Source organism: Schistocerca serialis, chromosome 5, assembly GCF_023864345.2.
Source record: "Schistocerca serialis cubense isolate TAMUIC-IGC-003099 chromosome 5, iqSchSeri2.2, whole genome shotgun sequence".
NCBI lineage: Eukaryota > Metazoa > Arthropoda > Insecta > Orthoptera > Acrididae > Schistocerca > Schistocerca serialis.
The window spans coordinates 380,007,224-380,034,210 of NC_064642.1; the positions used below are offsets into that span (position 1 = coordinate 380,007,224).

A 26,987-nucleotide genomic window follows, 5' to 3' on the forward strand; every position below is an offset into this window, starting at 1 on the left:
TCATGATCTCTTGATCAGACTGTGGGCGGCTGTCAAGCAAGCATATTGTAGGAAGCAGTCCAAGAGAACATTCCTTTTACCCTCCTCCATATGGCCAGTATTGTCAACTATACAGCGACATTTTCTTTCCTTCGAAGAGCCAGCTGTGTGGCAGGCTGCGCATGAGATACGGGGCGAGTCTTCAGCAGCCAGTGTGAAGAGATCATGCACGACTGTTTTACTGGTGTGCGCGTAAGAAGGCAAGTGATGGAGTGATACGCCATAGCAAGGGGCCGTGTACCACGTGATGCACCGGCCAATAGCGCCATTCTGACGGGTCTGTCCGTAATGTGCACTTTAGGTGCACATAGAACATTTACCACTGATTTTCTTGTTAGGTAGGTATGGTGAAGGTACTTTGCCGTTGCGATGTTCATTGTGGGTGGTATAAAGGACACACGCAGAGTATTATGTTGAGACGCGGCAACGATATCTTTCAGAATGAATAAATTTCTGTAGAGAAGCACAAACAATGGCCCACTGTGGCACTTACCCCAACGCTGCTACTCATAGTTACCAGGGTAGGCAACAGTTGTAGCGTACAGCGTGGGGCAGAGGCAGAGAGCACCATGTCGACGCTGCTAAGTATTATTTTCTCTTTTGCGCAGAACGCATCACGCTTTCGTATTCTTACTTACACACCACTATACTAACTATACTAACTATACTAACATTGAGTTACTGTTATGTTGTGAAAGATTAACTCAGAACACAACTCTTTAAAACAGCGAGTATATTACGAGGGTAAATCAATATCGGAACTTCCGTTTTAATCATTCTTAGGTTAGCAGTACTGCTTACTGCGCTAGCCAACGCTATATGGCACAGTTCTCTTCGCTTGCGGCCAAGGTCATCATATTCATTGCTTGCGGCAGCTTGCAGCATTTTCACATCAGTTCGCCCGGAAGGTCACAGTAAAAGCTGCGCAGAAGCAAACACGTTTTTGCCACTGTGCGCATGACGTCAGTGGAACACTTTGTGCCCAAATTTGTATGATGGAGACTGTGTCGTTTTCGCTTAGCTACTTTTGTCAAGTGGGTTAATTGCAAGTGAAAGTGCTTTGAGTGTGTGCAAGCAACGCCGGGTTGTACTGTTGTTGGCTGTAATTCTCACAATCGCAGCACTAAAGGGACGGGAGTAGTGCTTCATGCGTTCTCTCGTGATGCAAGTTTGCGGAGGATTTGGGTGTCGAAATGCTGTAGAAAAGTCGCGTTGAATGTTGCAAACGCTGCAATATGCCCTCGTAATTTCACAGAAACTGCATTAGAGACTTGCGTCCGGAACTACTAAATTTACCGCGGAAACCGTGCTTAAGAGTGAAGCATTTCCGTCATGTAATTTAGCTTGAAGTATTAGCACTAGTGCTAGCATACCATGTGTAACATAAGAAGGGAAAGATCCTTTCAACAAATGTGAGATCCATAGAAGAAGCATAGGGACTTTGCAAAAGCTGTCACCATGGGAGAAGGGCGCTGATCAATATAGATTTACACACGAAGTTGTTTCTAATACAGTAATTCAGATAAAGTCAGTTTACAGATTTATGTAGCGGCATTACGCAGGAGAAATGCTTGTATGAAAATTGTAAAAACGTATTAAAGATCTTCAAAGTCAGGTATCATCAACGAAACGACGTTTTCACAACGAAGAAAGTAATAAAAAAGTGCATTTGTGTCTGGAGAAATTAATTGAATACTGGGCAAAATATTTTCACTGAATCAAATCAGATGTTTGTTAGAGGGATCAAAACGGGTTCTAAGAGTCAAAGGGGACATTATCTGGTAACTCGATTTCCTTGAGCACTGTTGCGCAGAAAAGTTACAATTTTTTTCGAGGAAATAATTCGGATATTCCCTGCCTACAGTGTCAACCTTACCTTCTCGGATAAAGTTCAGTTTCAGTTGCCACTAGATATTTTGAAGGATGTTCTGGTTTGATTAACTAATTCAAATGCTTTCTACAAACAAGGCACCTGTATAATTTCTTGAACGAAAACGACAATGTTCACTTGTTAACTGAAGTTCTTTTGAACTTATGATGAATTTAAAATGCAAATGAGCGTTGTATAGGTCTTGTTTACTTATTAAAGCTTTTCTCAGAGCAAACTCAGTAAACTGAAAGCTCATTTGGAACTTTTACTTTGATCGAAAATTGCAAAAACAGACTATACTTAGCACGTTTTTTGCTTATTTTTATTCGATGGATACGTGAATTTAAAAATCAGCACTGTCTGTTAAAAAGTGGTGAAGTTACTCGATGTAGAAGTAATGTTCTAGCAATAGCAGAATATAAATTTGCATTTCCTTATTTCATTAGAAACTAAAACATACTAGAAGTACATCGCATAAATGCGCGGCCCGTAAGTTATAACGCTGTTGACGAGGCAGACACTGCTCTTTAGTGACGCCACAGCGTCAGCCAATAACAGCAAATAACGCTCACTGCCCAAACTAATTTCTCTACAGACCTCAACAACAGTGTTTCATAATGAGGTTTCTTATCGGGTGAAGCTGTACTAGGAGATGGAATCTATAGGAGAGTTTCGGCACAATTAAGGGGTAATGTCTTATTGTGCCAAAGTGTCCAGCTGAACAGCTGAAAAGCGGCGGAATAAGAGTGAAGGACGAACAAAGAGGAGGACGTCCAGCCACTTTCACCAATGTTGCCAACAAGGAGCAGTTCCGTGACCAGAATTTGAATAACCAATGAGTGCCGATTAAGTGGCAACTGAAATGGGAAGCACAAGGGAAAATTCTGGAACATCCCCTGGAAAAGGCGCCAACAATAAAGAGTCGAAGTTATACTGAAATGCTATGGAACGTGTCGAAGTACACAATTCCAAATGTGCACCGAGGCTTACTGTCAAACGCCGTTCTTTGTTTACATTGGAACGCTCTTCCACTTGTCAATATACATCTCGTGCTATTGGAGCGTCTTGTATACAGTCATGACCTCGCCCAGTTTGTTTTCCATTTGCTTAGTCCACTTAAAGATGACTTAAGAGGTCTTTGACTCACCTCAGATGACGAGATGAAAGAAGTAGTGCATACATAACTTGCAGCTCAATCAAAATAATTTTTTTCAGTGTGTACTGTGTTTTGGAAACGTTGAGCAACGACAAAGTGCATTGGAAATCAGGGTGAATATATTGAAAAATTATGTGATTGTAAATTTTGTACTGCTCTTGTAATAAATTAGAAATTTTTTAATTTATCCGCATAGCTTATGCTGATAATATGAACTTCGTGACTATCATTTACACTGGTGCATTTTAAAAAGACTTTTTTAAATTATTGTAAGGGAGAACTGCCACGCTGTTAAACACTGGACAATAATTACACATGTATTTTCTATCTTCGCAGCGAACCCTGTGTTCCGGCCAACTTCTGGTATCTTCATGTACTCGCTGGCGTGTTACCTGGTGATGTCTGGCTTGGCGACCTCCGTCGTTGGCTACGTGCTCATATACCTGAGGAAGCACCAAGATAACTATGATGGCAGCGTCTTCAACGTGATCTTACTTGTCTCTCTTGTGCCAGGCTTCTTGTTACACCCATTGTACTGGTTCGAGGCAAAGAAGGTCGTCGCACTTCTGAAGAAGTGGGCGGAATTTCAGGTACTTCTTCCTTTCTGGTGTGCCTTGTGTGAGGCTGTTTGTTGTATATCACTGAAATTAAGCTGAACGCTGGTAGGAGCTTGTTTCGCCTTGCTGATGGAATAAATTTACGGTATAGTGATGTGAAGAAGGAAGTCTAGTTACAATTGAAAGGAATATATTGAAATAGAACTTCTGCCAAAAATTATTATGGACTACCCAACACCTGGCAGAAGTGCAATGATTTCTGTTTCTATAGAAAAGTTTTGATGTGCCTACAGGCACAAAAAGTTTTTGGATTTATAACTTGCTTAAGAGTTACGAATACAAAATTATACTAATCAAAGCAGGGCAGTTAATCATTCTGCCTCCAGTTCACGCACAAGTGGCATGGAAAGAAATCCTAATACAGGACACAATGCACCCCAGTGATTTGTAGAGCATAGATGTGTATGTAGAGCTATTTAGGTCAGATAATTATCCTCCTCATTGTAAAGAATTATTAGTTTTCAGGTACAGTACTTTGAAATGACATGTGTTTTTGTCAGTGTTCAACTTAACTGACATACAATGAACAGAAATTTTGGTCATTCCTTTTATTTGAGGACAATTCTCCTTAAACTTTTGGTTTCTTAAGAGCTTGGACACTATTGTATGTAGCAAGTAGTAGTGGATGAAGGTGAATATGAGCACAGTTTTGAGTCCATCTGCATCATTGTTATGAGGGTTTAAAGTTTACACCTTAATTACTCCCCCACTCCTCCCCCCACCCATATGATGTCACTTTCTCCATCCATCACCCAACCCCAATCTGGCATGGCCACTTGTGATCCTTGGTTCAATCCTCAGCATAATTAATTTTCTGAAATTTCATCTGCTTTCCATGAATTTCGGGGTGCAGTTATGACATACTTAAATGATACTGTTGGGCTATTTCAATAATGTGTGAGGGTTCAGGAGTGTAGAGCAAGAGCCCCCACATCTCCACCACACTAGCATAGATATTGCAGAGCACTGTCCAACATCATGGAGATAGCCCATTTCCACTACTCAGAATTCTACCTGCCTCTGTCTGCAATGAATTTGGAATTGCGTGTTCTGCTGTCATGAACGAGTAAACTGGTCATGATGGTCGATGTGTAGGGTTCTCACTTTACACAATTATACAGACTGAGCAGTGACAGTATGGGGTTTCATTTTATGTATACAATTCAATGCAAACCCCTGCATAACAAGCAGTGACTGCTCCACCTAACGACATACACATACACTTCACACCAGTATAATTGCGTGTATTATTATTTAAGCAATTTATGAAGCACCAACATGCATGTGTGCATCTACCACCACACTTCTCTTTTAAGCACTGAAAACGTCAAACTTGACAAACAATGGAGAGAGCATGGCTACATCATTTACAATTGTACAGAATGAGCAGCTAATGCATTGCACACATGCATGCTCACATGTGACTGATCAAGACAGTGGCTACTACATATACTTCTGGAATATAAACAATTACTACTGCGTGTGGCAGCATGTCACCATGGCATGGCGCCATGGCACACACATGCGGCTGACAGCCCTCTGGCTAGAGTCATGGAGTTATAGCCTCCAAGCTATTGTTATGGGGATGTATAATGGTCGACTCTTCTATGGGTGACAGTGGTAATTACTGAGCGTCCCACCTGTTTGGAAAGTGAACATCTACTTTATACATACTTCTTTGCTGTAGAAAGGGACAGCTAATGCTTAACAAATTATGAGAACCTTAGGCTAAGTATGAAAAAGATAAATACTCTGTCAGCAGTTTATACTGCTGAAGAAACAAAACTTATTCATTGTACAATTGCTCGCAATTTCGGCAGCTGCCATAAATTTTGAGAATCATCACTCGTGTTCATCAAGCTGTTTTGTAAATTTGTATCAACTGAACCAACATACGACCTGTTTGTACAATGAAACAGATAGGCTAACATGGAGATGAAGTCAATCTTAGTTTGAAGTGAATCTGACAGTTCCTCATCTACACCTAACATTTGAGCAAGAACACACACGTTTTAGGTGATATACAATTTTTCATATTGTCTGAGACAGCGTTTGACGTGTAATCAAGAGAAGACAGGTTTCAGTTCACAGTCATTTAAGTTTGCTGTAGATCCCCTAAATTACTTCTCGCAGTTGGCTGAGTGGTTACTTTGAGTAATGAACATGTCAAATCCACCAGTGCTTGGCAGGAATGAAGATAGATACGAGTAGATCACTATCGAAACGAAAAATATGTAGCTGCACACCTCGCAGAATAGACAACGAGTAAAAACTCCACACGAAATTTATGACTACACAAGAATTCCTACCACATTTCCATAAACACACTTCGTAATGCAACAATAGTGCATATTATTGTTTCAATAATTTACAGTGCATGTGTTTTAGTGGCGGATCTAGTGATTCCAAGTCAGCATAAACAAATTAATGCTTATGTAAGCATGCACCATTCATTATTATTTGAACTGTTTTTATGGAGTGCAGTCACATGTGTGTCTTCAATATGTACTTAGCTAGAAAACTGGTAGGAGCTCTCACGGTCATGCTCTGCTGCAATGTTAATTACAAATGGTAAAAAAAGTTTTTCACATCCTCGGACTTTTATCTCGTTATAAAATTTGCAATTTTCTGAATAAAATGATATACACACCACTTATAATCTCACGTGGGAAGTATTTAATTTTACCTTTTAAATATAATCTACACCTATCCAAAATGTTAAAATTTTTATGTGCATTACTTTGAGAGCTAATAAGATCGGTAATTTTTTATATAGAAGGCTGTGGATTGTTGGCTATAAAGGTCATGTCCAGAAGAGTATGGGCACCAGGTTGAGGAAGTTGAAACAAAGTTTGAGAGACAGGAAACTTTCTGATGGTAAAACCATAAGAGGCAGGTTGACAGACAAAATGACTGATGAACTACAGCAGTATTATGAGATGGACATTACAAATAATACTGAGGATTTGTTGAAAATGAAGCAAGCAGTATGGGCTACCTTCTCCCACAGACTGTCAACTGATGAAAAATCAGTACACCACTTTTGCCCTCCTGGACCTGATTAATGGAGTAATTACCACAATGCCCAGTACTCAAACACTTCATACAGCTGTAAACATTCCATCCCAGCAGCAGTTATGGATATTATAAAACGTACTTACAGAGCCTTGACAAATCCTGAATTACTGAAGAATTGTCTGCATGATCAGACTCAAAATCCCAATGAGTCGTCCAATAATCTTATATGGACTCACTTAACAAAAAATGTTTTGTTGGAATGAAGACACTAAAGTCGGGGGTCAGTGATGTTGTTATTGATTTTAATGATGGCAACATTGGTAGGGTGAAAGTGATACAGCATAAGGGAATTAATCCTGCAGCAAACTGCATCAGAGAACTTGAATGGATGGACAAGGTTCACTTCGATGAAACAGAGTATGCAGCACAGTTGGCCACTATGGAGTACAGAAAGAAGAAAAGAAGAAAGAACTTGAAAAAAGATCAAGAGGTTGATATACAGTATGGTGCAGGGTGCTTCTGAGCGACTAAAAATAAAAAATTAAGCATATATTAAATGAGTTACAGTCTCGTGAAACTTTAGAGGTTGTTCCTGAATATTTACATTTTCTGTTGCATTTTCTCCCTAAATCTCAGAAGCTACTTCGAGTAGAGTATTAAGATTTTCAGGGAGTAACAACATACATATCCTGAGTCTACCGAAATAAAACAAGATCATAATGTTATGTATAGTTAAAATTATTTAGGATAACGTACAAAAAAGTACACAAAATTTTAACCATGTAATTAAAAAATTGTATTTCCGAAAGCAGTGGCTGAAATGCAATTATTGTAGTTCAGTAGACTCAGAACATACAATTTAAAGTCCTTTAAAAGTTTAATGTCAATGACTAGAGTGGTTCCTGAAATACAGGGAAGCCAAGTCACTAAATTTAACATTGTCGAGAAAGGGCGTTCCAACTCCCTTTAATAACAGATGTAAAGTGACAAACATACAAACAAAGATCCAGCAGTACTCTTACAGACATTATGAGTGGAAGGTTTGACTCACATCAAGAGCTCCAAGGTATGTGGAGCCCATCAAACTTACCAGTGTGTGGCAGAAACGAAGATAGACAGATCACTGTCACAAAGGAAAGCAACGCACTGTCTGAAAAAGAGTCGCATTACCACTCGACAGGCACAGCTATGGAATCTCAGGTTATAAAACTGAATCTTAGAAGCACCTATATGAAAAATCGATAACAAGTAATAACTCCATAGAATTTGACGTCACTCTAAAGTGCGCTAAATATGTTTGACAGTGTTCCATTGGACTATTATGGTTGACAGTTACCAAGCATACATGTATGGTGGTGCAAACTGAAAACCAGTCTCTCGCAACATGGGAATAAGAGTATCAGCTGTGAGGATGAAACTGGAACACTTCCACACTCGCACTATTCACTGGATAGAGACAGTGAATGCATGTGATATAAATATCTGTAAAATGTCTGGAATCATGTGATCTTTTATGTATGACTGTGTATAATTTGGATTAACTTCATGACTGTAGTAGTATACTAAATAGACTGATATACAGGGACCCGTGGTCTGGGGGTAGCGTCTTTGATTCATAATTAAAACGTCTTCGGTCCCGGGTTCGATCCCCGCCACTGCCTAAATTTTGATAAATAATCAGCATTGGCGGCCGAAGACTTCCGGCATAAGAAGTCAGCCTCATTCTGCCAACGGCCTTGTCAAAGAGGGCGGAGGAGCGGATAGAGGTTCAGGGCACTCTCTTGTCCTAGGGGTGGGAAATTGCCCCTAAAGGCGGAAGAATCAGCAATGATCAACGACATGAGGATGCAGAAGGCAATGGAAACCACTGCATTAAAGACACGTAACGTGTATCCACAGGACATGTGGCCTGTAATTGAAGAAGTGTCATGATGATCTCTCCATTGGCAAAAGATTCCGGAACAGTCCCCCATTCGGATCTCCGGGAGGGGACTGGCAAGGGGGAGGTTATCATGAGAAAAAGATTGAATAATCTACGAAAGGATAACGTTCTATGAGTCGGGGCGTGGAATGTCAGAAGATTGAACGTGGTAGGGAAACTAGAAAATCTGAAAAGGGAAATGCAAAGGCTCAATCTAGATATAGTAGGGGTCAGTGAAGTAAAGTGGAAGGAAGACAAGGATTTCTGGTCAGATGAGTATCGGATAATATCAACAGCAGCAGAAAATGGTATAACAGGTGTAGGATTCGTTATGAATAGGAAGGTAGGGCAGAGGTTGTGTTACTGTGAACGGTTCAGTGACCGGGTTGTTCTAATCAGAATCGACAGCAGACCAACACCGACAACGATAGTTCAGGTATACATGCCGACGTCGCAAGCTGAAGATGAATAGATAGAGAAAGTGTATGAGGATATTGAAAGGGTAATACAGTATGTAAAGGGGGACGAAAATCTAATAGTCATGGGCGACTGGAATGCAGTTGTAGGGGAAGGAGTAGAAGAAAAGGTTACAGGAGAATATGGGCTTGGGGCAAGGAATGAAAGAGGAGAAAGACTAATTGAGTTCTGTAACAAGTTTCAGCTAGTAATAGCGAATACCCTGTTCAAGAATCACAAGAGGAGGAGGTATACTTGCAAAAGGCCGGGAGATACGGGAAGATTTCAATTAGATTACATCATGGTCAGACAGAGATTCCGAAATCAGATACTGGATTGTAAGGCGTACCCAGGAGCAGATATAGACTCAGATCACAATATAGTAGTGATGAAGAGTAGGCTGAAGTTCAAGACATTAGTCGAGAAGAATCAATACGCAAAGAAGCGGGATACGGAAGTACTAAGGAATGACGAGATATGTTTGAAGTTCTCTAACGCTATAGATACAGCAATAAGGAATTGACATCTCTAAAAAGGGCCATCACAGAAGTTGGGAAGGAAAACATAGGTACAAAGAAGGTAGCTGCGAAGAAACCATGGGCAACAGAAGAAATACTTCAGTTGATTGATGAAAGGAGGAAGTACAAACATGTTCCGCGAAAATCAGGAATACAGAAATTCAAGTCGCTGAGGAATGAAATAAATAGGAAGTGCAGGGAAGCTAAGACGAAATGGCTGCAGGAAAAATGTGAAGACATCGAAAAAAATATGATTGTCGGAAGGACAGACTCAGCATACAGGAAAGTCAAAACAACCTTTGGTGACATTAAAAGCAACGGTGGTAACATTAAGAGTGCAACGGGAATTCCACTGTTAAATGCAGAGGAGGGAGCCGATAGGTGGAAAGAATACATTGAAAGCCTCTATGAGGGTGAAGATTTGTCTGATGTGATAGAAGAAGAAACAGGAGTCGATTTGGAAGAGATAGGGGATCCAGTATTAGAATCGGAATTTAAAAGAGCTTTGGAGGACTTACGGTCAAATAAGGCAGAAGGGATAGATAACATTCCATCAGAATTTCTAAAATCATTGGGGGAAGTGGCAACAAAACGACTATTCACGTTGGTGTGTAGAATATATGAGTCTGTCGACATACCATCTGACTTTCGGAAAAGCATCATCCACACAATTCCGAAGACGGCAAGAGCTGACAAGTGCGAGAATTACCGCACAATCAGCTTAACAGCTCATGCATCGAAGCTGCTTACAAGAATAATATACAGAAGAATGGAAAAGAAAATTGAGAATGCGCTAGGTGACGATCAGTTTGGCTTTAGGAAAAGTAAAGGGACGAGAGAGGCAATTCTGACGTTACGGCTAATAATGGAAGCAAGCCTAAAGAAAAATCAAGACACTTTCATAGGATTTGTCGACCTGGAAAAAGCGTTCGACAATATAAAATGGTGCAAGCTGTTCGAGATTCTGAAAAAAGTAGGGGTAAGCTATAGGGAGAGACGGGTCATATACAATATGTACAACAACCAAGAGGGAATAATAAGAGTGGATGATCAAGAACGAAGTGCTCGTATTAAGAAGGGTGTAAGACAAGGCTGTAGCCTTTCGCCCCTACTCTTCAATCTGTGCATCGAGGAAGCAATGATGGAAATAAAAGAAAGGTTCAGGAGTGGAATTAAAATACAAGGCGAAAGGATATCAGTGATACGATTCGCCGATGACATTGCTATCCTGAGTGAAAGTGAAGAAGAATTAAATGATCTGCTGAACGGAATGAACAGTCTAATGAGTACACAGTATGGTTTGAGAGTAAATCGGAGAAAGACGAAGGTAATGAGAAGTAGTAGAAATGAGAACAGCGAGAAACTTAACATCAGGATTGATGGTCACGACGTCAATGAAGTTAAGGAATTCTGCTACCTAGGCAGTAAAATAACCAATGACGGACGGAGCAAGGAGGACATCAAAAGCAGACTCGCTATGGCAAAAAGGTATTTCTGGCCAAGAGAAGTCTACTAATATCAAATACCGGCCTTAATTTGAGGAAGGAATTTCTGAGGTTGTACGTCTGGAGTACAGCATTGTACGGTAGTGAAACATGGACTGTGGGAAAACCGGAACAGAAGAGAATCGAAGCATTTGAGATATGGCGCTATAGACGAATGTTGAAAATTAGGTGGGCTGATACGGTAAGGAATGAGGAGGTTCTACGCAGAATCGGAGAGGAAAGGAATATGTGGAAAACACTGATAAGGAGATGGGACAGGATGATAGGACATCTGCTAAGACATGAGGGAATGACTTCCATGGTACTAGAGGGAGCTGTAGAGGGCAAAAACTATAGAGGAAGACAGAGATTGGAATACGTCAAGCAAATAATTGAGGACGTAGGTTGCAAGTGCTACTCTGAGATGAAGAGGTTAGCACAGGAAAGGAATTCGTGGCGGGCCGCATCAAACCAGTCAGTAGACTGATGACAAAAAAAACAAACAAAAAAAAACAAAAAACAAACAGATATTGATATACCGAGTGCATTTCATAACTCAGTACATAATGCAATTTTACAAACATGCTCATCTACAGAGACACACAAAATACATAACATTTAACACTTAATTCATAATTTACAAATGATACTAATACTGACATACCCCTAGAGCTGTGGTACTTAGTTTCAAGCGTTATTAAGGCTAAGGAAAATAATATATACTTCTGCCTTGGTGCCAGTGATGGTCGTATACATGTGTGACGTCATGCACATGAGCGCAGAAATCAGGAGTGTATATGACAGAGGCATAAAAAGCGAAATATATTTTTGAGTGTAGTTTCGTAAAACGCACGTTTTATCGAAGTATACTACAAGACTATTGTCCTCAGCATGCAGTAAGTGCGTGTCTCAGCATTCCATTAGAAGTTTTTATCCATCGTTATACTTTCTTAATCAGAAACCAAGTGAGCGAAGAAGGCAAAGAAAGGACGTCTCTGAACCAGAATAACTAATTTTTTCATGGAGATCACTCTGTATTTTTACGTTGTATACCCTCCTCTATTGTAGTAACGACGGATAGTTCTACACACCAACTTTTTCTCAACCTTGTCAGATTCGGTAATTTCCGTTTCCGTTTATATCCCTTTCTTTGAGGGTTAAATCACATGCTCATATCTAGAGACATGAGCACTATCGACTTGGGAATACCATTTTATGAACTTACATAAAATTTATATTGTTCTTGGCTTCTTCACTGTTGGCCAGATCAATAAAAAATCTTCAGTGTGTTCGATACAACAATTTTCGAATGTCTTTTCTCTCTCTTCACGCACACCAATCGAAGTAGCACTACACGTAAGCCCTGTTCCTGCATTTCGCTCACTACCAAACAAACGTCAATGCACTGTTCCGCGAAAGACCGAAACCACACATGAACGCACTATTCGCACGCAAACGCAGAACATTCAGCTATCGCTGACTTACTGCAACGTTAGCGGTTGATATGGGGCAACAGAGCTATGAGGTGGGTGAATCACAACACTTTCGCCGGCGGTCTATGAGAGAGGTTGTGAGCTTGACGTGTCTAAATTTGCGATAGCCACTCTAGATATGGCAATCTATGGAATAGCTACCAGACACATGCCAAGGAAGGGAGGAGTAGGGTGAGGGCCTCACACACCCTGCCCTATGTGCAGCACCACTCGGCAGCCAACAGCATGCAATGCAGTGGAAAAGATGTGATTTGGTGATGAATAATTTAATATATAACACCAACGTAAGTCTCAAATGTGATAAAGTATATGAACTGCCAAAAAACCCCAAAAATTTTAGCAGCTAGGTTCCAACAAACTTCTTAAAGACTGGCTCCCCAATCACATTGGTAAAATTCATTTGGGGCTATATATCCTTCACCATTGAACACTGGAACAAATCGATAGCCGGTTTCTCTTAAATAATTAAGATCCAACAGTTACTTGTAAAATATAAATAATGTATTAGAATTTCAAATTTGTTAAAAATGAGTTTTATGTTGAATACTATCCCACAAACCGCAAAATAAAACCAAGCCCTGGAACTTTCTACAGATTAAAACTGTGTGCCAGACTAAGATTAGAAATTGTGAACTTTGGCTTTTGTGGAAATTTCAGCACACTCTCCGATACTGAGTGAATATTCATTCTGGAAACATCCCCCAAGCTGTGGCTATGCTGTGTCTTCACACTATTCTTCATTATAGGAGTGCTAGTCATACAAGTTTCACAAGAGAACATCTGTGAAGTATGGAAGGTAGGATATGTACTAGTGGAAGTAAAGCTGTGAGGATGGGTCGTGAGTCATGCTTGTGTAGCTTATTTAAGAAGTGTTCAGATATACCAATAATTTCAGAGTCAACATCTATAAGCAGTTCACTAACTTTATCTCTAATACCTTGTATATTTTGATGAAATATACTAATTCCCTCATTACTCGGATACCTAAGCTTGTGTATGCCATGTACACATTTTTTTTCTTGCACACTATATGTGCTTATATGTATGTGTGCGTATGGGTGATTCTTCATCAGCTGCTGCTAGTCCTTATGCGCTGTATGTATTGTAAACATAAATCATTCTTCATAACTTTTAGTATAATTTATCTCTGTTAGTTTTGTATAGTGTGTGATGCTGTGAATATTATATAGTAGATCAGTTCATGTTACGTATATAAAAGCAATCTCTTTTTTTTGAAAAAAAGTATTGTTGCTGATGATAAACCACGAGTTAATTTACTATATCAATGTTATTATTATTATTATTTGATCCTTTTGAGATTACAGTTATTGTAGAACATTTTTATCTGTATGTATATATAAATATTCATTTAATTTTTTAGTACTGTCCAAATAGTTGTTTTCTATATGCCTTCAATTGGGCTTAAATCATATTCATGTCTGTATGTGAAATTACATAGATGGACATTGTTCAGTAAATTCAGCTTGCACTGATTTTATATTTACGGTCTCAACTCTTACACACTTTGGTACAAGGGGAACAGGCATTGATGCATTCCCCCTTGCTCTATATGTACGCTGTTGTTGCGTAAATACTCAAAAAATTCATGGTATGCCCCTCTTACATATGAACACCAATGACACAATCTACACTGATGAGCCAAAACATTAGGACCACCTGCTTAATAGCTTGTCTGCCCATATTTGGAACGCGATACATCACTGATTCCGCGTATCAGGTATCTGTCAGTTTTTTGGTAGGTTCGCGAAGGTATGTAGCATTAGATGCCTATGCACAGATCATGTAATTCGCGTAAATAACGTGCTACTGATCCGTATACGCAGTGATTGCGTCTGATAGCGACCCAGATGGGTTCCATAGGATTTACATCAGGCGAATTTGGTCGCCGAGACATCAACATGAGTTCACTATAATGCTCCACTGTGGCACGATTCTGGCTCCGGAACATGGACCATTATACAACTGATAGATAACAGCGCTGTCGGGGAAGATGTCAAGCATGAAGGGATGCAAGTGGCTCACAGCTGTCAGCATGTCTTCGATTACTACCACAGGTCCCATGCACATGCGGGAGAACGTCCCCAGTAGCATAGTACTGCTCCACCAGCATGTGTATGTGGTATGCTGCACATTTCCAGCCACTGATCACCCCGTTGACGGCATTTGTGGAGACGACCATCGACCTAATGTACCAAGATCCACCCAAAGTGCCGACACATTTTCATTGATTCATGGTCCAATCTCGGTGGTCCTGTACCCACTGTAATCATAAATGACGATGCCGTTGGATCAATATGTGACCACTTAGTGATGGTCTGCTGTGGAGCTCCATGTTCAACCATTGTACGATGAACAGTGTGCTTCAAAACACTTGGGCATGCACCAGCATTAAGCTCTCTGGACAGAAAGGCAACATATCACTATTTATCCCATTTTATAGGGCAGACAAGCCTTTAAACAACACGTTCCGTGAAGAGTCAGTGACATCTAGTCATTTATCTCCCAGTGATAGTTTCACTGTCCTTCTACCTCTTCCCATAGATGCACACGACAGTAGCATATGTACATTCGATCAGCTTCGCCGTTTTCTAGATGTTCACAGGCTCTGTGTAATAATAATCTGCCTTTGTCACAGTCGCTTATCTCAATGAACTTCCCCATTTGCAGCCCGTATCTTCGCCAGGGTGATGGCCTCTCCATGTATGCCTCCTCAAATACTTTCGTTACCGTGTCACATGCCGACAACGACACCAGGTGGCATACAAAGCCGCAGTGGACAGTGTTCATAATGTTTTGGCTTATCAATGTATTTGTCGCAGTTGATAATGCACATTACAGGTCTTTCAGTTAAACAACACTTGCATGTTTTAGATATGTATTTCTATCCCAAGAGGTTAATTCTAACACTGCTTCAGCACATTATGTATCTACTGTAGACACTTTACGATCAAACCTGTGAATGTCAATAGGAGTATGAGATGGGTCATACTCGTCAGTCATCTTCCTCTTATATTCCATCATACTGCACAGCCAGTCCCACTCATGCAGTGAATACTACACTTTAGCACCGACACACTGTGCATTTTCTTCTTCTATAATCACTTCAAAGTCTCTATCAGATGTTAGGCCTACCTTCATATATTTAGAACCACTAGTAGTGACATTGTATGTGCTGGTAAATAATGGTACTTTTGTGGGATTTGACTGCAGTGGCTGTGCTACGGCAATCAAATGATAAAGAGCCAACAGCTTGGGAAGATATTTTGCGGTTCACGCAGGAACACCTGTGTGCTCTCGCTTAGCATTTGATCAGCAGCTCATTGCTGCTGAGAATGTGTTACTGCACAGTTGAATGACACTAGGTAAGGAAGACATCCTGTGGACAGTGACTGCTGCTGTGATGTGCCCACATCTGTATCAATAACAATAATGAGACTTGAAACTTCCTGGCAGATTAAAACTGTGTGCCGGACCGAGACTCGAACTGGGGACCTTTGCCTTTCGCGGGCAAGTGCTCTACCAACTGAGCTACCCAAGCACTACTCACGCCCCGTCCTCTCAGCTTTACTTCTGCCAGTACCTCCTCTCCTACCTTCCAAACTTTACAGAAGCTCTCCTGCGAACCTTGCAGAACTAGCACTCCTGAGAGAAAGGATATTGCGGAGACATGGTTTAGCCACAGCCTGGGGGATGTTTCTAGAATGAAATTTTCACTCTACAGTGGAGTGTGCGCTTATATGAAACTTCCTGGCAGATTAAAACTGCGTGCCGGACCGAGACTTGAACTCGGGACCTTTGCCTTTCGCGGGCGAGTGCTCTACCAACTGAGCTACCCAAGCCCGACTCACGCCCCGTCCTCACAGCTGGCAGAAGTAAAGCTGTGAGGACAGGGCGTGAGTCGTGCTTGGTTAGCTCAGTTGGTAGAGCACTTGCTTGCGAAAGGGAAAGGTCCCGAGTTCGAGTCTCGGTCCGGCACACAGTTTTAATCTGCCAGGGAGTTTCATATCAGCGCACACTCCGCTGTAGAGTGGAAATTTCATTTTAGAAACAATAATGAGGCCCTAGGTATAATGACATACACACATGGTGATATTAACAATTAGAGATTGACTGACGAAATAGTTACGGACAGTCTTCTTCCTCTTCCCAGCTGATCGCTGCAGCTGGGGGCAGCGCTTCATGCTAGACAGCGAATAGTGGCGAACACGCAGGCAGCCTTATTATAAAACAGATGCTTGAAAGATGGGGGACTTCCATGCTGTAGGCTGCCGAGCAGGTGCTTGGAGGCGTGGGGGGCCTGGTTCACGTGGCTGTAAGCAGTTCCAGGAACGATCTTAGAGTTTAGAAAGTGCTGAGTCTGATGTCAGCAAAGTATGACAAGCACAATTGCCTGTGCGTGGTAGGATTCCTGGAATGACCTTGAAAATTGGAAAGTGCTGACGTATGATATGTCAGAACAAACACTGACCCACTACTGTTGCCAATTCTTTTCTTACACAGTCTTATGGAATTTCCATACAGAACTTTAAGACTTTTGCAAATGAATGATCAATTAAATAGGCTTGTTATGACAGTTTTAAACTCTGGGAATGGGTTTTCTGTTACTTGGTTCACAATGTACAGTACGCCAATGTAACCATTCTTTTTAAGCAGATCCAAATGTGTATAAAGGTTTTAAAACAGATTTTTCGTGTATCGTTTAATATAGTGTAACGACGTGGCATATTCAGGAGTGCTATGCATCAGGATGGGTGACAGAAGTGATGAGGAAGAGTGCAGATTCACGCTGGGAGTGCAGTGAAACAGTGATGGTATTGACAGATGTTTATGCAGCATTCCAGATTGCCTCAGGGGCGCACTGTGTGCTTGCCAATGCAGCCGGTTTAAAGAATGTGATGAAGCTCCAGTCACACCTGGTGACACCTGTTGCCCTCGCTTGTGGTGGCTGTTGCTGCAGCGCCCGTGGATCACCAGCTGCAAGGGCGAGTGCGGGTTGCCCAAGTCCGCAGGAGTCACGTCGGCTAAGCACCCCTGCATGTGCTCGTTGTTCCCATGATAAGTGCTCGGGTGCGTTAACTGATTCTAGATGTTCTGATGCTGAGCAGGGATAGACTAGGACGGTGGCCAAAGACCACTAGGTGGCTAGGAGGCCCCAAGGCCACACCTGCTCCAGCTGGATCATAGGCGGCTTGCAGTCCATCGGCCGAAGTCGCTCAGAGGGCGGATGTTGGCTTGGCGTCAGCTCCTTGCATCAGCGAAACTTCCCCGAGGTCCTGCAGCCGCCTCATGCTGGAACACGATGAGTTAATCAGTGGCAGTTTACCAACTGAGCCGGCTGGAGTGGCCATGCGGTTCTAGGCGCTACAGTGTGGAGCCGCGTGACTGCTACGGTCGCAGGTTCGAATCCTGCCTCGGGTATTGATGTGTGTGATGTCCTTAGGTTAGTTAGGTTTAAGCAGTTCTAAGTTGTAGGGGACTGGTGACCACAGCAGTTAAGTCCCATAGTGCTCAGAGCCATTTGAACCATTTACCAACTGATGTCTCTGAACCTCAAAAGCACGTCATTCCCTCTGGTTCAAGATGCAGGCAGAGTGGCAGCACGGCTGAATGCTTTGAGCTGCTAAGCTCGAGTATTTATACTCCTATAGCTACGCTTCTAACATAGTCCTACTGGAGGGGGAAGAGTAAGTCTGTTTCAGCGTTATTGTCCCGTCGGCTTTCCCTAGCTCGCCAAGTCCCAGCCATGGGTTGCTAGGGCCAGTTAAAATCGCAATGTGCAACTTTCTTGGTAGTACATAAGTGCCTGAGTTACAAAATATTACTTCACTGTTGGTCACACTGCGTTACTGTTGCGTGCACGCGACTGTTGACTGCAGATCCCTGTCTACCTGAAATGTTTCATTGTAACGAATACCATCTTGTGGATTACTCAGTTAACACACTGGGTGTGGTGGCCTCTATTGCCTGGCCCCTCGTAGGAATAAGAATTTTAAAAATTCACAATTCCTGCGCCGAATTTTTCCCTCTTTCGAATGATTAGTCCAGAATATTTTCCATGACAAGTTTTTAATTAAAATTACTCTTAAACAAAAAAACTCCACGACGTTATTGTTGGCAACATCCAGGTGAAACCATGAGTTGTCCCACATGTGATTCTCCCTTATACACATGAACTTATTCTCAAAGTACAGTCTATAGGAGCTTAATACAATAAAAACCTTAGTGTGATGCTTGTACTATGCACAGATTTTACTTATTCCCTCAGCCTATGCCAGCTAACTACTCGACTGGTAATGGATGTGTTGGTTCATCTATAGACTGTGCTTGCCTTAATTTATTATAGAAATAAAATATGCAAGTACCTAGTTGAAATACAGTACAAGTGATAGCTGAAATGTTTATGGATATAATACTGTGCTGACGATTTTCTTGAAAATTGTGGACATGTTATAATATTTGCTCCATCGAAACTCACCCCTGCTGTGATCTGATAATTTTTTTTTAAGTTTAAGCTTGAGGGTGGCATTAATTTGAATTAAATTCTTGGTGGGTAATACCCTTAGTGACCCTACAACGTATTCTGTTTCAATATCATGATAGTCATACCAGAGTATGTAACCGATAGCGGGAAGCCTTCCTGGCTATCTCACAAGCCATATTGTTAATGTTACTACCTCTTCCCTGCAGCTTTAAATTTCATAACCCTTCAGTTTTTTTTTCTCCATAGCAATTTTCCAACACTTGGAGTGATTTATTCTGGGAATTTGCTTTCTAAATTTAAGGCAATGACATAACAAATGTCCGCAGCTCGTGGTCGTGCGGTAGCGTTCTCGCTTCCCACGCCCGGGTTCCCGGGTTCGATTCCCGGCGGGGTCAGGGATTTTCTCTGCCTCGTGATGATTGGGTGTTGTGTGATGTCCTTAGGTTAGTTAGGTTTAAGTAGTTCTGAGTTCTAGGGGACTGATGACCATAGATGTTAAGTTCCATAGTGCTCAGAGCCATTTGAACCATTTTGACATACCAAATTCTGTATTTTGATGAGTTCTACCCCTCCTACTTTTTTTACTATGTGCATTTCATGTATTACTATGTGCATTTCATGTATTACCGGCCAAACCAGATTTTAGTTTCGCCTAGGCCAAACTCGTTCATCCTGTTACCGATAGGATAAAACAGTTTAGTCTAGGTCTAATCGGTTTGTCTTAGTTAGAATTTACATGCTTTAGGATCAACTGGTACTTCCTAGTCTGAACTAATGTCACCTAGTTTGTATCTTCTACAAGCTTTTCAAAGTAAATTGAATAAAGGAATAGAAATAAAATAGTCAATATGATTCATTGAAGTTATTTATTAACTAATCAGTAATTTCACATCTATCACTGGATCAACTTACATATATACATCCACAGAAACCACCTTATCTGCAATTTGCTTATTTACTTATTTTTGCAAGGTGTGCTTTGGTGGCACTTAGAATTACAGAGTAGTTTGTTTTTCTTACAATTGCATTTGTTTGTTGTACAGTTTTTCATGCAACTGCATTTCACAAAGTCTTTCCCTGATCCAACACAATGTTTTGTGTCTGCAGTCCTTACAGACATTTCGATATCCTGGTCAATATCTCCCACATCTAAGAACGTATGAATGCAGATGTCGAAATCAGTTTTAAAAAAATAAAAAAGAAGTTAAAAAATATTTTTAAATATTTTATTACAAAAAACAATGGAAAATTTTAATAAAATCGTACCTGCAATAATGTTTTTGAAGTACGCCATGTTTTGTACCAACTTTGTAGAGGCCCTCATCAGTCTTTTGAAGTTTACTCCAATTACGTTTCGAATGTCACCTCTGCCTTTATCTACATCTGGAATAGGTATGGTTACGTTGTCTGCAATGTCAGCTGGTGGATGGGATTTGTCAGAGGAAACTTTCATTCTTTTAGCTTGTTTTTTAAAATCTTCTGTCACAATTTCTCTAGCATTTTGAATGTCGTTTGTGTCAATTTTCACAATGTTATCGTCATCACTGTCTTCGTATTGTTCAGTATTGCTGTCATCTTCGATTGCCTTCTTTAGGTCATCTTCATCCTGAATATCATTTATGATTTCTTGACGCAACGAGGAAGTGAAAGGTCCTACTCTAGGTTCGATTCCGAATAATGCTTCGTAAGGTGATTGTTTTATGCCAGAGTGGTAAGCTCGATTTTTTTATGAATTGGACATACCTTAATCCTTCCGACAACTTCGTCGAATTGTTGTCCTTTAACCAAGAACTTATCATATTTTCAATGTCTTCGTTGGCACGTTCAACAGAACCCCGACTTGGCTGTACCTTGGTTTTCCATTCACAATTTGCAGTCCGGCCAAAGCTTAGCGAGTTCACTTATAACATTATTGACAAATCCTGAGCTGTTATGAGACTGAGAATGCACGGCGCCCGTACAGTTAGAAATATGTCATTCAAAAGATAAGCCACTGCTTCGGCCGTCTTTGATGTTAATGCACGAAGGAGAACAAAGTTTGTGAGATGGTCTTGCTAAACTAGAATGAATTTTAAATTCCCGTCTGGTTGTGTTTGGAAATCAATCAAATCGACTTGGCATCTGCTATTCAAAAAAATGGCTCTGAGCACTATGGGACTCAACTGCTGAGGTCATTAGTCCCCTAGAACTTAGAACTAGTTAAACCTAACTAACCTAAGGACATCACAAACATCCATGCCCGAGGCAGGATTCGAACCTGCGACCGTAGCGGTCTTGCGGTTCCAGACTGCAGCGCCTTTAACCATGCGGCCACTTCGGCCGGCATCTGCTATTCATTTCCGAATGGAGAACTGGCTTTGAAACAAGGCCACTTTTCTTTTTTGTCGTCTTTTGTTGACAAACATCACACATTGATAAATAGAGGTATATCATTTCCTTTGTGATATTGGCATACTTTTTTGATGTCTCGACTAACATCTTATCGCTACCACCATGACCCACAGCTACATGAGCTGCGTCAATCACATCATAAAGTTCATCACCTGGAGCAAAGTATTTTATATTTCCTTCACACCGAACAATGAGTTTTTTCACATCTCCAATTTCCAAAATAGCAAATCGTTTCAGTCTTATTTATTGTAATGATGTCCTTTTTTAAAACTTTTCCGTGCCTTCTACTTGTTTAACAACATCCGCATATTCGTCTACTGATAACACATTATAATGAGAAGACTTTTTGTTTTCACTCTGCCAAATTTCCTCCAGAAACTTTTCTCCCCACAGCTTTTGATTGGCTTGTCTATTACACGAAGGCTCATCAATGATGAAACGCCTCACAACAATTATGTAAGGTTATAATAAAATCTTTTAAATGCAACCAGCAGCTTAACACGCGCACTCGTCGATGCAAAATACCGTTCAAAACAAAGAACAGTGCGAGCGAAGAGCGGTTGAGAGGCGCGAGGGGCGAGCCAGAGATGATCGGGGATTCCCCGTTCGTACAGGCAGCGACACGCGTTTCGACTAGGCAAAATTAGTTCGAACTAGGACGTACCAGTTTATCCTAATGCATGTAAATTCTAACTAGGATATACCGGTTCGACCTAGGCTAAACTTTTTTACCCTATCGGTAACAGGATGAACGAGCTTGACCTAGGCGAAACTAGTTCATCCTAAAATCGGGTTTGGCCGGTAACATATGTATTTTATCTATGTTTTTCACTGAGTGCGTGCTTCTTCAATTTGTACAAAGTACAATTCTAAAGGTGGCAGGGGTAAAATACAGGGAGTGAAAGGCTATTTACAATTTGTACAGAAAGCAGATGGCGGTTATAAGAGTCGAGGGACATGAAAGGGAAGCAGTGGTTGGTAAGGGAGTGAGACAAGCTTGTAGCCTCTCCCCGTTGCTATTTAATCTGTATACTGAGCAAGCAGTAAAGGAAACGAAAGAAAAGTTCGGAGTAGGTATTAAAATCAATGGAGAAGAAATAAAAACTTTGAGGTTCCCGATGATATTGTAATTCTGTCAGAGACAGCAAAGGACTTGGAAGAGCAGTTGAACGGAATGGACAGTGTCTTGAAAGGAGGGTATAAGATGAACATCAACAAAAGCAAAACGTAGATAATGGAATGTAGTCGAATTAAGTCGGGTGATGCTGCGGGAATTAGATTAGGAAACGAGACACTTAAAGTAGTAAAGGAGTTTTGCTATTTGGGGAGCAAAATAACTGATGATGGTCGAAGTAGAGAGGATATAAAATGTAGACTGGCAATGGCAAGGAAAGCGTTTCTGAAGAAGAGAAATTTGTTAACATCGAGTATAGATTGAAGTGTCAGGAAGTCGTTTCTGAAAGTATTTGTATGGAGTGTAGCTATGTATGGAAGTGAAACATGGACGATAAATAGTTTAGACAAGAAGAGAATAGAAGCTTTCGAAATGTGGTGCTACAGAAGAATGCTGAAGATTAGATGGGTAGATCACATAACTAATGAGGAGGTATTGAATAGTATTGGGGAGAAGAGGAGTTTGTGGCACAACCTGACAAGAAGAAGGGATCGGTTGGTAGGACATGTTCTGAGGCATCAAGGGATCACCAATTTAGTACTGGAGGGCAGCGTGGAGGGTAAAAATCGTGATGGGAGGCCAAGAGATGAATACACTAAGCAGATTCAGAAGGATGTAGGCTGCAGTAGGTACTGGGAGATGAAGAGGCTTGCACAGGATAGAGTAGCATGGAGAGCTGCATCAAACCAGTCTCGGGACTGATGACCACAACAACAGCATTTTAAGTAATTGTACCAAAGTATTTTTACTGATACCGTATCTTGTATTTCTCTAGTAGATCCCTTGAAAATGACGTGAGGCTGAAACACGTAAGGCAGTGTAAAATTATTAAATACATTGGCCAAAACTAATAGCAGTTTTTGAGCCCTAATCATCGTTTACAGTTATCATTCTTAGTTTAAATATCGTGGCCATATTTCGTACATTTAATCCCGGAAAGCGATACAATAACTATGGACTCACTGCAGATACGAAAAGCGTGTATCTGCAAGGCACTAGCTGTAAACACTGATGCCAGGATTCTAAAGGTAGTATATTTATGTGCCCATTCCATTTCAACTGGCAGTCAATATTGGTCCCAAAAAATTGCGAGCGTGTTACACGATCTACGAGCTTATCTTCTACATTTAATTCGACAGTAATCTTTTCTGTCTTCAAACAGTGCCCTTTTTATTCAATGTTCTTCTATTGCTTGTTGACAGACCCTTTGATTACTCTAAAAGGAGATCAGGTGCTTTGTCAGTAATTACAATGTTGATGTCATCTGCGAAGAAAGACTGGTGTGCGGATGCATAAGGGAGTACTCTGTTGTGTTTTTAATTGCAGCTTCCTTTTTTTTCAGGAGATGTTTTTGAAAACTACTGGGACAAAACTGAATCTTGGCCTGCGGCGCCTGTCGATGTTCTTCACAATGGCGGTGCCACTGGTCGTGGCCCTGATAGTCATGGCGGAGCTGTTTATATTCAGCTTACCGCTACCGAGTCTCACTGTTGCGTATACCGTCACCGTCAGCATGCTTGGGGACCACGCCATTCTGTGGGTGCTGCAGTGCGCTGCCATCTGCCGGTCGTCGCAGTTAATAAAGGATTGTCTCAAGTTGGTAAGTTGAGCTCGCGCGGCAGGTATATTGTTTATGTGAAGGTGTGGTGTTTGTTCAATCGGACATGTCCGCAGCTGTGATACATTATGTGCCTCGCCCGTTCATCCTGTCAATGGGCAGGTGGCCGCTCCTTCAGCAAGGCCCGAGCAGGCACCCGTGGGCAAAGGCTTGCTGGTTATTGGGAGCTCCAACGTCAGGGGGGGGGGGGGGGTGATGGAACCCCTTAGGGAAATAGCGTACTGGGCTGGAAAGAAATCCAACGTGCACTCGGTTTGTCTGCCGGGGGACCTCATTCAAGATATGGAGGCGGCCTTGCCTGGGCTATCGAGCGTACGGGGTGTAGTCGTCTGCAAGTAGTTGCTCACGTCGACACCAATGATGCCTGTCGCTTGGGCTCTGAGGCGATCCTCAGTTCGTACAGGCGACTGGCGGAGTTGGTGAAGACCGCTGGCCTCGCACGCGGGGTGCAAGCAGAGCTATCTATTTGCAGCATCGTTCCCAGAGTGGATCAGGGTCCTTTGGTTTGGAGCCGAGTGGAGGGTCTCAACCAGAGGTTTCGTCGACTCTGTGACGGTCTTGGCAGCAGATTTCTAGACTTGCGCTATTGTGTAGGAATTGTAGGACGCCCCTAGATAGGTCAGGGATGCACTACACAAAGGTAGCAGAATACTTGTGGCGTGCACATGGTGGTTTTTTAGGCTAGGCAGTAGTGCGAGGTGTCCTGATGAACACTCACCAGTCGACGTGCTGGCAGGGAAATCAGGACGCGCTCAGTGTAAAGACACTTCAGCTATCAAGATACTAGCAGTAAATTTTCAGAGTGTTCGGAATAAAGTTCCTGAATTTACTGCGCTCCAGGAAGCGTGTGGCGCGCAAATTATTCTCGGGACTGAGACCTGGCTGAACCCTGAGATAGGAAGTTCTGAAAGATTTAGTGAGGGTTGGAACGTGTATCGGAAAGACAGATTAGACACCGTAGGAGGTGGTGTCTTCATTGCAGTTGACAAAAATATTGTGTCTACTGAGGTCGAAGTACAGTGTGATTGTGAAGTTATCTGGACACGTTTAACAGGGCTAGGGGAAATAAAGTTAACTGTGGGGTGTTATTACTGGCCACCAGGTTCCACCGTGACAGTTCTAGAATCATTCAAAGGGAGTCTACATTCTGTATCGTAGAAGTACCCGGATCATGCTATATTAGTCTGAGGCGACTTCAACCTACCTAGCATATACTGATATGTCTATGGATTCATTACATGTGGTACAGACAAGCCGTAGTGTGAATTACTTTTGAACACATTATCCGAAAACGGTCTTGAGCAGCTAAATCGACAGCCAACGCGTAATGGAAATATTTTAGATCTGGTAGCCACGAACAGACCAGACCTCATCGACGGTGTCAGTGTTGAGACAGGGATTAGAGATCATGATGTTGTCATTACGGCTATGGTTATGAAAGTTAAAAAGTCGGTCAAGAAGGCTAGGAGAGTATTCTTACCAGAAAGAGCAGATAAGCAGTTGTTAGCATGCCACATAGTAAATGAATTGACTTCATTTACTTCCGGTACGATGGACGTGGAAGAATTGTGGGCAAATTTTAAACACATTGTAAATCACACATTGGACAAGTATGTGCCGAAAAAGTGGGTTACGGTCGGAAAAGATCCACCGTGGTTTAACAGCGCAATTCGGAGAATCCTCAGGAAGTAAAGGCAGTTGCACTCGCGGTACAAGAAAGATAGGGAGAATGAGGACAGGCAAAAAAGTTAGTAGAGATTCGTGCTGCTGTAAAAAGAGCGATGCGCGAAGCATTCAACCACTGCCACCGTCCTACCTTAGCAAAAGATCTTGCCGATAACCCAAGGAAATTCTGGTCTTACGTAAAATCGGTAAGCGGGTCGAAGGCTTCCATCCAGTCACTCACTGATCAGTCTGGCCTGGCAACGGAAGAAAGCAAAACAAAAGCTGAAATTTTAAATTTAGCATTTGAGAAATCTTTCACGCAGGGGAATCGTGCACACATACCGCCGTTTGAGTCCCGTACAGATTGCCGTATGGAGGACATAGTGATAGACATCTCGGGGGTTGTAAAGCAGCTGAATGGGTTGAAAATAAATAAATCGCCAGGTCCTGATGGGATTACAATTCGGTTTTAACTAAGGTACGGGCATTTGGGATTGGTTCCCAAATGTGTGAGTGGCTCGAAGACTTCTTAAGTAATAGAACCCAGTACGTTGTCCTCGATGGTGAGTGTTCATCGGAGGTGAGGGTATCATCTGGAGTGACCCAGGGAAGTGTGGTAGGTCCGATGTTGTTTTCTATCTACATAAATGATCTTTAGGATATGGTGGATAGCAATGTGCGGCTTGCTGATGATGCTGTGGTGTACGGGAAGGTGTCGTCGTTGAGTGACTGTAGGAGAATACAAGATGACTTGGACAGGATTTGTGATTGGTATAAAGAATGGCAGCTAACTCTAAATATAGATAAATGTAAATTAATGCAGAAGAATAGGAAAAAGAATCCCGTAATGTCTGAATACTCCATTAGTAGTGTAGCGCTTGACACAGTCACGTCGATTAAATATTTGGGCGTAACATTGCAGAGCGATATGAAGTGGGACAAGCATGTAATGGCAGTTGTGGGGAAGGCGGATAGTCGTCTTCGGATCATTGGTAGAATTTTGGGAAGATGTGGTTCATCTGTAAAGGAGACCGATTATAAAACACTAATACGACCTATTCTTGA

General features: G+C 41.7%; 1 protein-coding gene across 1 annotated transcript in view; it reads left to right on the forward strand.

The window, feature by feature from the left end:
- The window catches only part of LOC126481952 (gustatory and odorant receptor 63a), a 53,766-nt gene extending 29,518 nt beyond the window's left edge, over positions 1 to 24,248 (forward strand). Inside the window, exons 2-3 of the mRNA XM_050105911.1 lie at positions 3,402 to 3,655; positions 23,982 to 24,248. Of these exons, the coding sequence (XP_049961868.1) occupies positions 3,402 to 3,655; positions 23,982 to 24,248 (521 nt within the window). The remainder of the gene's footprint in view (positions 1 to 3,401; positions 3,656 to 23,981) is intronic.
- Positions 24,249 to 26,987: the final 2,739 nt, after the last annotated feature.